Source organism: Carassius auratus, chromosome 42 (assembly GCF_003368295.1).
Source record: "Carassius auratus strain Wakin chromosome 42, ASM336829v1, whole genome shotgun sequence".
Taxonomy (NCBI): Eukaryota; Metazoa; Chordata; class Actinopteri; order Cypriniformes; family Cyprinidae; genus Carassius; species Carassius auratus.
The window spans coordinates 4,388,987-4,402,660 of record NC_039284.1 but is presented as its reverse complement, the minus strand read 5'-3'; the positions used below and the strand labels follow the sequence as shown (position 1 = coordinate 4,402,660).

General features: G+C 34.8%; 1 protein-coding gene and 1 long non-coding RNA gene across 3 annotated transcripts in view; one reads left to right on the top strand and one right to left on the bottom strand.

The window, feature by feature from the left end:
• The window catches only part of kif6 (kinesin family member 6), a 304,965-nt gene that overhangs the window by 67,770 nt on the left and 223,521 nt on the right, over positions 1 to 13,674 (top strand). For both annotated transcript variants that reach the window (XM_026229369.1, XM_026229368.1), the window contains exon 10: positions 7,580 to 7,683. In XM_026229369.1, the coding sequence (XP_026085154.1) occupies positions 7,580 to 7,683 (104 nt within the window). The remainder of the gene's footprint in view (positions 1 to 7,579; positions 7,684 to 13,674) is intronic.
• LOC113060448 (uncharacterized) overlaps positions 1 to 13,674 on the bottom strand; it is a 39,203-nt gene that overhangs the window by 11,301 nt on the left and 14,228 nt on the right. The gene's annotated exons all lie outside the window — the stretch shown is intronic.

Sequence of the window (13,674 nt, the reverse complement as noted above, 5' to 3'; positions counted from 1 at the left end):
TTACAACACCAGAACCCCCGGAAAACTAATTAGATAACAGTTGAGTTGGAAACCCCAAAAACCTTTAGATGTTTTACAATCTTCGCTGACATGGTCGTAACAGTAAACACAAAGACATCAGATTCCAGACACCAGACGCGTTTCTACGCACTACTTGAGATGAAATATTTAGCCTCTCCTGTAATGTTGTTAAAGTTTCTTTGGCAAGAAAATCAAAGACATTCCAAAACATTTCATTCCAGTTAGATTTGTGTATGCCTAAACGCATGTTTTAATTGATATAGCAACGGTATAGCAATGATAGAAGTTAATACTGACAAAATAAAAGACGTATTCAAGGATTTAGACTACTAAAGTATGTGTGAGTGACTTATTAAAATGAAATAAAAAAAAATAAAAAAAAATTCCAACAAGGAATTTTTGTTGAGATGAAAATAAAATGGTATAGGTTAACCTAATTTTAAAGTAAAAACATCGGTCTAATATTAAAACCAGGTAGAATGTTTTCATCAAATAAGAACTGATGTGTTTTTATTAAAAACGTTACTTTGTTTAACTCTTTTAACATACATTTAAACCTTTGTGACCAACGTTATTAGGGAGGTGTTAGGGGGATGTGTTAGTGGGTGTTTTTTCTTTTTTATTCGATGCTTTAAACATTAAAAACATAAAGGCGTACATTACTGGTAGATTTACAAATACGGTCTGAGATTACACTCAATTTTCGTTCACACTCTGTACATTATAAAACAAAATAAAATGTAAAATAAATAAAACAACACTGAAGAAAAAGATAAAGAATGAAAAAGTAGGGGAGTAACAGATTTTCACATTAAGAAAAACCAAAGTCCTTTAATGAAGAATACAAAAATCTTGCTTTGAGACTTTTCATTTCTTTTAACGTCTCCAAATACATCACAAATTCCTCTTTAAATGCCACTAAACGTGAGGATTTTGAAAAACATACATTTATGAATGTAGAATTTCGTGCCAGAAGTTAATATTGACAAAATAAAAGACATATTCAATGATTTAGGCTACTAAAGTAAGTGTGAGTGGCTTATTAAAATAAAATAAAACATCAAGGACTTTTGTTTAGATGAAAAATAAAGAGCATATAGTTTTAAAGTAACTCATATACATAGATGTATCTAAAGATCCTGAAACAGGACACACATGTTCCAAGTGGGTAGATATAGAATACCTGAAAGAACATCTAATCATCCGTCTGTTTATACTACAGAAATGATTGTCATATTTTTGGCTCTTCAGTGGGTTGAACACATTAATATACCTAAAGTAGTCATATGTTTAGACTCATTTGCAGTACTACCAAGTTTAAAGTGTGGCGAATCTTCAACAAGACAATTTGTCATTCATTTTACAGAGTTTGTTCAGAATACAACCAAAAACAAATATTTATTTTGTATAGATACCTGCACATATAGGAATAGAAGGTAGTGGATCAGATAAAAACATTAAAATGTCAGACATCAAATTTAATGAAAGGAGAATTTTGGGGATAGAAAGGAAGCTCTCGCCATAGAATTGGACACATTGCACTTAATCAGTCATTATTTATAAGAGGAAAAACATGTGTCTGGACTTTGTGTTAAATGTGATCTTCCTGAATCAGTTGAACCTATTTTAATAAAATGTAAAAGATATGACAACGAAAAAATACAACTTACTTACACTTAATATAGAAATAAACCAGATCTCATTTTAGAAAATGTTAAATAAAGATGTGACTATAGAAATGTTTCAATGATTAAGTATCTCAAAGAGTTGATAAACAGGATTTAAAGAATCACTACTAAGTTTGTCACGTTTCAATCTGAGACGAGATATTTCTTACCTGTCATATTGTTAAATGGGTGATACTTTTAACTACATATGTATGGTTTAATTACTAGATAACACGACACAAACTCGGCAGAAGGAAAGTGTGTGTGTGTGTGTGTGTGTGTCTTTATGATTGTATGGTTGAGGTTTGTGTACTTGTTTGCATTCTCGGTACATTTATGTTGAGGTTGAAAGATCTAGGGGTTAATAAAAATTATAAATGTAACTAAAATAAACTAAATTAACTCGAATTAAACTACATATTCCTATATGTTCTGACTTGTTAAAAGATTTCACGTCCTTTTGACCAGTAAATGAACCTTTAGCTAACCTCACGATCACAGGCCTAAACCATAAAGTTTAAATTGTACCCCTTTGATCAGTGAATAGTGAATACACACATTTTTTTTTTTTTTACTTTAGCTGACCTGCAGCAGACTACAACACCAGAACCCCGGAAAACTAATTAGATTACAGTTGAGTTGCAACCCCAAAAACGATGTTTTTACAGGCGTTCGATGTCTTACTAATATGCAGGTACCAGTAATCACACAGACACCAGATGCCCGGCACGGTCACGTTTCGATGCACGATCTGAGACGAAATATTTCTTCCATGCTATATTGTTAAATGGGGATACTTTTAACTACATGTGTCTGGTTTATTAACTAGATAACACAACACAAGCGCGGCAGAAGGAAAGTATGTGTGTGTGTGTGTGTGTTTGTGTGTGTGTGTGTGTGTGTGTGTGTGTGTTAATTGTCATAGCTTGAGAAATTAAGCTTGACAAAAATAAAAGATCTATCGACGGCAATAGTCTAAATTTAGACTAGTCGTAGATTAGAGTAATTAACTTAATACATATTATTTTGTATTTTTTAAGACTAAAAGTAAATAAAAATTGCATAAAGCTACATCATTTAAAAAGTACAAATTGATCTTATGTTTAAACGGATTTAAAGTTTTCACTAATTAAGGACTGATGTCTATTTATTAAAAACTACTTAGTTTAATTATTTTAACATTTAAATCTATTGGATGCTGGTATCAGTCTACAGCGGGGCAGTCTCTAGCGCTGGAGGCGTGGTTTTTTTTTTCCGGAGCATTCCCCGAGCCTCATTCTAAGTGTGTCTGCGATGCTGTCAGGATCGCTCAACGGAGATGCCTTGACACTTTGCTGTGAGATCTTTTTCTTTCGTCTAACTCTCTGTCACTAACAGTCTAGATTTTTAAAATGGTGGTTAGTGGTAAAGTACAACATAGATTTGACAAGTTTCTTGTCTGATGGATTTTATTTTAGATCGCGTAATGCCTTCCATCTTTTTTCTTTTGTTTTAACTTTTTCTCACATTATGACAAACGCCAAGTTTTCTGGTTTGTATCGTCACTTTACATTCGTTTCTTTTTTAGTTTGAGGTAAGGTATAAGTGATAAATGCTTTCTTTTCTAGCTGGTAACAAAACACCTTTTTAAATTTTTACAAGTTCTCACATCTTTTTCACGTGTTGCTTAACGAAAACACATCTGATAGTTTTGACTTGTTTAGTTGTTTTAGATAAATAACCAATAGTTTTCTTAAATTTGTCAACGTTTTACACTTTTCCAACTACGAAAAACGAGCATTACATCGTTTCCACCTCGTATGTGTTTATAAGCTTTTTTATGAAATGCACTGTGTACTTAAAACCTTAATAAAAAATCCCCTTATACCATTTTCATGATTTCACCCTTTTCAGAGTTTAACAAAAAAGCACATAGATCCCAACACATTTTCACCCTCCCTCACCGAAATTCCTTCTTAGGTTCGTAAGTTCATCTTAGGTTCATAAGTTCATATCTAGGTCACCGGGGTGTACAGCGAGGGGAGGGGGTGTACAAACAGGTGTCCAGAACAGATGGCTTTTATGACCCTCATCAATCAAATTGTCTGAGACAACCCACCCTTTATTCTCTCTAATGTGGTATCAAGGCACCAGCACGATTAAACAGCTGAAACAGAAAATACAACATTTTTGGTAACACATGTGGCATAATTCAAAAATGCAAAGTGTTAGCAGTTTGAAAAATCAAGAATAATACCTGAGTTAATAATAATTATTGCTAAATGCTAGAACGTTCTCATTTCGCTCTGCATATGGAACCTGAAGATTTTTTTTTTTTTTTTTACCAAGAATTTAGCTTTTAATCTGTGTATATACAGTACAGACCAAAAGTTTGGACACACCTTCTCATTCAAAGAGTTTTCTTTATTTTCATGACTATGAAAATTGTAGAGTCACACTGAAGGCATCAAGGGCTATTTGACCAAGAAGGAGAGTGATGGGGTGCTGCGCCAGGTCACCTGGCGCAGCACCCCATCACTCTCCTTCTCTCTTTTGCTTTGATTACTGCTTTGCACACTCTTGGCATTCTCTTGATGAGAATGCCAAGAGTGTGCAAAGCAGTAATCAAAGCAAAAAGTGGCTACTTTGAAGAACCTAGAATATGACATATTTTCAGTTGTTTCACACTTTATTGTTATGTATATAATTCCATATATAATTACACATGTTAATTCATAGTTTTGATGCCTTCAGTGTGAATCTACAATTTTCATAGTGAAAATAAAGAAAACTCTTTGAATGAGAAGGTGTGTCCAAACTATTGGTCTGTACTATATATATATATATATATATATATATATATATATATATATATATATATATATATATATATATATATATATATATATATATATATATATATATATATATATATATAATATTTAATAACAATAGCATGCATATGATCCTTTGTGTAAAGGTCTTCTTTTAATTTTTGATGAGTAGACTGTAGCTTAAGACTATCCTACATTTTGAAATTACCTCACTGTAAAAATAATTCAATGTTTTTAAAAACTGTCCTGCAAAGTTATGCTCCAATCCTAATCAAACACACCTGAAGCAGAAAGGGGATTGCAGAAAGCTTTGTAAATTATTTATTGATGTGTTTACACCATCTATAACAGGTGTTGAACACTTTGTAGTGTGTACAAATTATTTGTTTATGTACACAAGTCATTTATAACAACTTCTGCATCCCCTAATCTAAAGTGTATCACTTGTAAATGTGTTACATATAACTTGCAGGCCTTTCTAACTTGTTACAAATTATTTGTACGTATATGTACACAAGTCATTTATAACCCTTTCTGCATCCCCTAATCTAATGTGAAAACTATCCATCACTTGTAAATGTGTTACATATCATTTGCAGATCTTCCTGTTACATGATCCATTTCATTCCATCACTTTACCCAAGCTTGAACTTATTTTTATTTTTTTTATAAATAAATTGGCGCACTGCCACCATTTAATCAGCACTTAATTGTTTATTTTTTCTATTTTGTTTCCCATGGGACAGCTTCTCACCATAACATAATAACGCACAATAAACGTAGTTCATTATTTTGTGCATTTTATTCCAAGTCTTCAGAAGTTGTACGATACCACCATGTGAGAAAAAGATTTGTTTTCCATAATATAATCATTATACATTTATAACAGTACATAGCTGCCTTCTCATCCGTTAAAACTTTCAAAATTAGCACTACAACACAACAACACTGGCCTGCGGCAGTGACGTCAAACCTCGCTCCTTATTGGCTGTCACTTGTGATTTGCGACCACCATAGATTGTTTGCGACATGCCAAATTGTGTTGAGCGAGATGCAGTGCGACGCTTTGAAGGATGGAAATGCAGATCAGGAGAATTTTTGCAGTGATTGAACTTTAATTTCATTCTGTAACTCACACAAAATTGTTTTGCTGTCAGAACACTGGTAATGTAGCCCACGCTTCATTTTATCTGTTCTTTATACTGCTTTTTGTAATGTTTTAAATGATTGTGACTAACGTACATTTATCTGCCTGTTACACTTTGTATATTGTCAAAATGGTTATGTTTAAGATTAAATGCAGAAGGTGTTATAAATGACTTGTGTACATATACAAATAATTTGTAACGGGTAAGAAAGATCTACAAATGATATCTAACACATTTACAAGTGATAGTTTACACTTTAGATTAGGGGATGCAGAAAGCTTTGTAAATGATTTATTCATGCGTTTACACATCATCTTTAACAGGTGTTGAACACTTTGTAGTGTGTACTAAGTACTGACTGTTAAGGGTACAGACAGCTGTCTTCACTGACACACATGGAGTCTTTAACTCTGTGAACCTGATGTGAGCTTCAGTGGAAGGTAAAACCGGTTGAGAGGTTCACTTCATCACTAGATCCCACACAATCCACACAGAACACAAGTCTGTGCTGATGAGTGAAAGTATCATATACTGATCATTTTCTAATGGTTTGTTCATCATTTGTTCATGATTAAAAAAAATTTTTTGAGATAATTATACAAAACAATTTTGACATAAATACTTCAAAGATTTATAAGTAATAAATAATGTATCAACTTATATCTTATAAACCATCTACTAATGATCAGTTTGATTTATTTCATGATTTCAGCTTTTTTTTTTTTTTAAGATAACTTACAACACATTTGTAAGTCGTCAGCATATCACTCATTAAACAGTTACAAACATATAGTCATGTTTTGTAAATGATTTGTTCATCATTAACCAATAATTTATAAATTACTTATAACAGAACGTTATTATAAAGTGTTACCAGTTATAGCTTAAGCAGTAAAAAGAAAATAAATAAAGACATGAAGCTATGGTACAATTTGATATTCAGCAGATCTACAGCTGAAGGAAACATCAGTTTCTTAGTTCAAACACACCTTTGTAAAAGGTTCATATTATACTTAGTGTATCAATTAATAAGACTAAGTTTGATCCTGATGCACTTTGGAGCTCCAGTTGGTCTCTGCTGATGTGAATAGATGAGACCAGTTCGAATCAGAGGATCTTGATGAATGAATAGTCAAGGCCGAAGCCTGGCACAAGCTTAGCATGGTTTTGAGAGCTTTTAGCTCAGCATCTTCTCCTGGAATTATTGTATCTAAAAGAACCCCCTGATCTGGTGATTAATGATCTATATAGGAGGATGATATCACACCATCAGGACCCTTCTGATTGGCCTGGACAGTGAATGTCTTGGTGACCGTTGCATCATCAATGCACTTGATGTAGGCAGTGACAGTCTCTGAGTACTTCTGAAGGTCCGTGGTGTTATTGTATGTGGCAACCTGCTTAAACATATAGCAGTCTGGGGTGTTGAAACAGTCCTGAAGTGCCTCTGAAGGCTCTACATTGACAGCAACTCTGCATACCAATCAAATCCTGCACATTACGAAGCAGATGGAAGACTCGATTAGAAGTTGATTTCAAAAGAGTCACATGTTGCAGATGTCTCCAGTTTAGCATAAATACACAATTTATTAGAGATCTTATGGAAATTACCATATTCTAAGCGTGAGGTGTGTTCCAGATTCCATCATAAAATCAGACACAAATAGCATTTAAATAAAGCCTACATTTATACTTAGTAATTGATTATAAATATTAGTTAAGCTTTTGTTAGTATTTGTCAATTTAATCAAGACTTTTATTATCTGCAGAACAAATGTGGTGCATATATATATATATATATATATATATATATATATATATATATATATATATATATATATAATAATTGTGTTGCTAGGCAGAATATATTCTGCATGTAAGATGCTCACTATATTATGCTTCTAAAATTTGTATGTTGTATGTCTGTCAGCTGATTGTCCGTCTGAAGAAGGAGATACAATCTTTGAAGGAAGAGCTGGCTTTGGTTACTGGAGAGCAAAGGAGTGACAAGTTAACCCAAGAAGAGATCCAACAGTATGTACCTGTAAATTCCTCACTCATCCTTTACATTTACATTTAGTCATTTTTCAGACACTTTTATCCAAACCAACTTACAATTGGGGGATACATAAAGCGATTCTTCTTAAAGAGGCAAACAGACAAAGGAAGTTCTTGTAATACCAATTTTTTTAGACATTTTTCAAATAAGTAAAAGTTTTTTTTTTTTTTTTAAGATGAAGCCAAGTATTTTAGAAAGAGATTAGTTTTTAGCTGTCGCTTGAAAGTTTCAACATTCAACAACGAGGGATTCAACATTCCGGATAGGGATGGGAAGATCATTCCACCAGCCAGGAATGGTGAACAAGAATATTCTGGAAACATTTATAAAGATAATGTAAAGGGGAAAAATAACTAATAATGAATTGTGCTTGTTAATGGCATGGTTAACAAGCATGTGCAATAGTTTAGACTGAATTAATTGTTCCTGATTTTGGTTGCATTGGTGATGGAGTTTAAACTGTAAATATAGAAGTCTAAATAATCAAATTGACATTGGCTAGTGTTGCAGAACATTTTAGAATTTACTATATGTGCTGATCATTATTATTATTATTTTTTGCTATTTTGATTTAATTAATCAATAGTATACAGTATTTTATTTATTTACCACAAACATGGCTTAACCTCTTTTTTTTTCTCTCTTTACAGCACATACATTTTATATGTAACTGTTTATTCTGAAAACAGAAATATTTATGCTTTCTTGTTTATGTGCAGACCAGTGTTGGGCAAGTTACTCCGAAAACATAACAAAATTACTGATTACTCATTTTAAACGTAATCACATTACTGTTCTGATTACTTTTTTTCTAAAGTAAATAAGTAATTAATTAGTTACATTACTAGTTACATTACTTTTTTTCTCCATGAAATGTATGAAATCCCAGCAGACAAGCTCTTGATAAATATTTGTTATTAAAGCATCAACATTCATAGAAAACTGTTGTTTTTAATTAAGTAAGCAGCTTCTGTGTGCATGGTTTGGCATGGCAGAATGCAAGTTAAGAGCGCTGCATTTATAATCTCTACAAGACATCTCAGTTCAAAACGTCATCACAAGATGTTCATCGCAATCTTACAGTCTTGTGGAAGAAGGTCTCAAATCCACTGGCACTTGACTCGACAGTGCATGTGTTACACCCATTTAAAATCTCTAGATTACAAAACACTGCATTATGTCAGCAATGTAAAATGTCAGTTGCGTATAGAGACCTCGTCATGTAACTATACTCTTAATTACTATTTAGAAAATTAGAACTTGTAAAATTTCTCTGTTACTAGAAAAGCTATCAAATTACCCAACACTGGTGCAGACTATGTCCCACAGTCACTAGAGGTGATCTGTATTTAAAATTTATGCATACTTTTCAAAAGCAGGTAAATATTTAGAATATTTCATATTTAAAAGGACTTTTTATCCTACGGCTGCAAACATCCATAAAAGCACTAAAATGTTTATTACATCTGAATAGATTTCAAGACTATGACATTCAAGACCAATCTTTTGTTTACAGTTTACATGTGTAGATGCTTTTCATACTCAGCATATAATCCCATTATTAGGGAAGTCTAGAGTTACAATTTCTGGATTCAAACCCCTCTTAAAATCTAGTTGCCACATCCAGGCCAAGTGTCTTTTTGCCATAGTTTATCAATAGTTCAGCTTAGTAACTGCAATAAATTAAATATCTTTGCTTTTCTTCAACAGAAATTTGACATTGGAATAAATGTTAATCTTCCCTCATTAGTTGCATTACTTGGAAGCAATATTGGACTAAATATTCAAACTGAAAAATAGTACAAATAATAAAATTATATTTACATGGTTAAATTACCAGCCAATGGCAATCAATTGTAATAGAGAGCCAAAATGAACTGACGGACTAGTGGTATTTAATGAAGTTGTTCATGAATAGTTCACAAACATGAAACAGCAGGGATTCTTGACAGCTACATTATGAGTCAGACTTGCAACCCAAAGGTTGTAGGCTCGAGTCTCAGGTCGGGCAGGAATTGTCAGTGGGTGGAGTGAATAACCAGTGCTCTTTTCCACCCTCAATAGCACGACTGAGGTGGGACCCTTGAGCAAGGCATCGAACCCCCGTCAGTTCACTTTCACCTTAGATATCACATCATTGTGTCAGTTTGTTTTTACAGGAAGGTAACGACAGTAAACTCAAAATACAGCTTATTATTTTAATAATAATAGTAATAATCACGAATAGCATAACAAGGGAAGTCAAGGAAAACATGTAGCATTTGTTAACTGTATTCACAAATAATATGTTTTATGTATTATATATGCTTGATGTGTTCAGTGTAATCAGTGGAACTTTAACCAATGTTTTATAACCCCTTTTAGCAACTATTAGGCCATCCTTAAAAATATTTTGGTTTGCAGTAACAGTAAAAAGTTTTTTAAAAAGGGTCGGTAGGTAGGTCTATATATATATATTTTTTAAGTTCCAATGAAAAAAAAAAAGTGGTGATTGTGATAACGTAGGTATGAATTTAAACAACTTAGCATATCATGATGTCACTAACTGGGTCTTCAACACGTGCCTTCAGGCACATCATTGCAAACCACATTTTGATGCAGCCTATATAGACCACAAGCAAATTGAAATCTGTCAAAACCATGTTTATTGCATGAATTTCAGGTAAGAAGAAAAAAAAAATTAGGTACTGTTTTACTTGCATCCACCGCTAGGTGTCAATGCAACATACAAATGAGAGACCGTTTACTTTGCTTTTTTTGTCACTTTTGTGAAAAAAAAAAAATCCTGTTTTATTTGAGAGACAAGTGTTCATTGAATCGATTGTAAAATCGATTTTGCATGTCTAGATGCCTTTTATACAGCAAATAACACCAAATATAGGCAGGACGAATGTAAAGAGTCAATATATTGGTAAAGACCAATATTTCTGAGAATTTATTGGCGTGAAGTTGCGTGCACAATGACATACAGGAGTGCAACATTCTCGAAAAACAGTGCCATAATGCAAAACATTTACTGCAGGCTTCAACATGGCTGTGTTTACGATTAGAAATGTCAACAGCAAAAAATTGCATAGGCGATTCTAGCCCGAATCTGTATGCATGAGACAGTCTGAATACTGGCAGAATTCACATTTCTGTTGTAAAAAGAGAAACATTGTGCAGAAGTATTATTTGCTGTTATACGTGTGTGTCCGGAGCTGCAATTGCTTTCCCATAAACAGAATTGTGAATATCTACTGATTTTAACATTTGCGAGACAACCGATGATGAAGTATAAATTAATTATGTTTGGAATCATTTTAATTAAAGCTATTTGAATCTTTAGATTTGATTCCTCTTTAAAAGAAAAAGCTAAATTCCCCACAGATTAATGGTGGATGTGGGCGGAAGAATAGATCAAAGACAGAGAAACAGTTTGTTGTGCTACTGGTACTTTATTATGCATGCCAGTGTGTGAATGAATGAAGCAAAACTCAAGTTGTTGTTTGAAGCTGAACTGCAGTTAAGTATCTAATTGTCCGCCGAGACAAAATAAGTCGCACAAGAAAGAAGCAAGTGTGTTCCTCATTTTCCTTTATGTTAAAAAGGCTTTCATAGTTTGATTTGTTGGTGCGTGTTCCACTTCCAAATCTGTCTATACTCTCTCTCCAGTTTGAGACATTAACTTAGCTAATTAATGTTCTTTTGCCATTTATTTCTCTAAAACTAGTAAACATTGGAACACGGTGCTCAGAGAGAGAGTGCCCGAACGTTATGTTATGAGAGAATTGTAAAATCTTGATCAAGTAGATGAATCCACGTGTGTTTGTATCTGTGTAAATAGACTGACATAAAGAGATCCGCTGAGATCTCAATAACGTATTAATTACAGTAAATCTGTAGATTAATTTACCTCACTCTAACAAGCTGAAATGGTTCAGCACTATAAGATAAAAATCTAAATAGTGCTTTTGGTTGTTTGGTGTGAAATGTGCAATCATTTCATGTGAGGCTCGTAAACTGTGTTTAATTCACATACTAGCTCTTGCAGGGTACGTAAGGATAATTTCAGCTATTTGTGAACAAATAGCCTAGCATGAGCTAAGCGAACTGAAGTTAGCACTTTTGCATTGAAGCATATGCAAAGCTAGTAGCCTTGAAGACTAGCGGTTAGCACATAGCATTTTCCAAACAGAGACTTCAAATTAGAAGCATCCCTAACAGAGATTCACGGTCGCTGAGAACTAAACTCACCTGCCCATTACACACTCAATATCAACCCACACTTGACATTGCACACTTACACCTCTGTTTTGCCCTCTTTATTTTGGCCTCTTTAACCTGGCTTACACATAACAACAATAATATGCTTCTAATATCCAAATCCGTTAAAGGAATTTTAGGCTGCATTAATTAGGTAAACCAGAACCGGGAACACTTCCAATAACACCCGATGTACTTGCTATATTGTTCGAAGAATGGCATCTCTATTTTTCTATGGTCACCGTAGCCACCAGATACAGTCTGTATCCAGATCAGAAGGTAATGCAGTCATTCGGGACCAGTACGTATCCAGACCAGATGGTGGATCAGCACCTAGAAAGGACCTCTACAGCCCTGAAAGACAGCGGAGATCAGGACAACTAGAGCCCCAGATACAGATCCCCTGAAAAGACCTTGTCTCAGACGACCACCGGGACAAGACCACAGGGAACAGATGATTCTTCTGGGCAATCTGACTTTGCTGCAGCCTGGAATTGAACTGCTGGTTTGGTTTGGTCAGAGGAGAACTGGCCCCCCAACTGAGCCTGGTTTCTCCCAAGGTTTTTTCTCTATTCTGTCACCGATGGAGTTGTGGTTCCTTGCTGCTGTCGAATCTGGCTTGCTTAGTTGGGGACACTTCATTTACAGCAATATCGTTGACTTGATTGCAAATGATTGCACAGATTTAAACTCAACTGAGATGATGACATCACTGAATTCTATGATAAACTGCCTTTAACTTTCATTTTGCATTATTGACACACTGTGGTCCTAATTAATGTTATTCAATCTTTTTTATTTTTTTTAAAGTGCTATATAAATAAAGGTGACTTGACTTGTTTTCTCTTCGTCAAGGTCTTTGTCAGTCTAGGTTCTATAATCTCCCTCACCGCATCCAAACATGTCTCTCACAACAGACCCTGTTGGCTACTGGGAGGACCTTGAGATAGGTTCATACAGGTTCCTACCTAAGGGTGCTGAAACACTGAAGCATCAGACACAGGACCAGCTGGATGACAACATAACAAGCCTCATGAGACAAGACCCAAGTGAGAGCTACAGTCACAAAGAACTAGCCAAGATCACGGGCTCCCTAAGCCACACACTCATCGTCACCCTCAAGCTGAGTGACAGGCACACCGTCCAACTCCAGCAGGAGATAACACGCACACAATGACACGTCGAGCAGCTACAACTGTAGGATCAGCAATGACGAGAATGACCCGATGAAGTGGAACAAGGCACCAAGGAGGAGATCACCAGGCTAAAAGAGACACTTAGTAGAGTACTACAAAAGAAATGGAACAAGTCAAGGCAGACAAATACAGTATGTGGAACAGCTCCTGGAAAAGGCAAAGCCAGACAGGAACGGCAGAATTAAAGCCCTTGAAAATCACCCTGATGAGTCAAGAAACAAGATCAGCCACTTAACTCGACAGCTGGACTACATCATAGAGGAGTCAGACAGCTGTGAGGCACTAATCTCACCCCTGCCATGCAGGCCTGGGTCCCCTGTTCCTGGACTGACACGTGATCAAAAGGGGGAGGGGCAGTGCTGAAACAAACACTGGTTCCTTCTGAAGAACTTTACGTCACAATGAAGCTAAAAGACACCGCTTCAGCAAGCCACAGATCATCGCGTGGCTTGGACCTCAAGGACCTCGACAAGCTTACCAGGAAAAAATTTACCCTAAATGTGCCAGGCAGTCAGGAGATAAAAG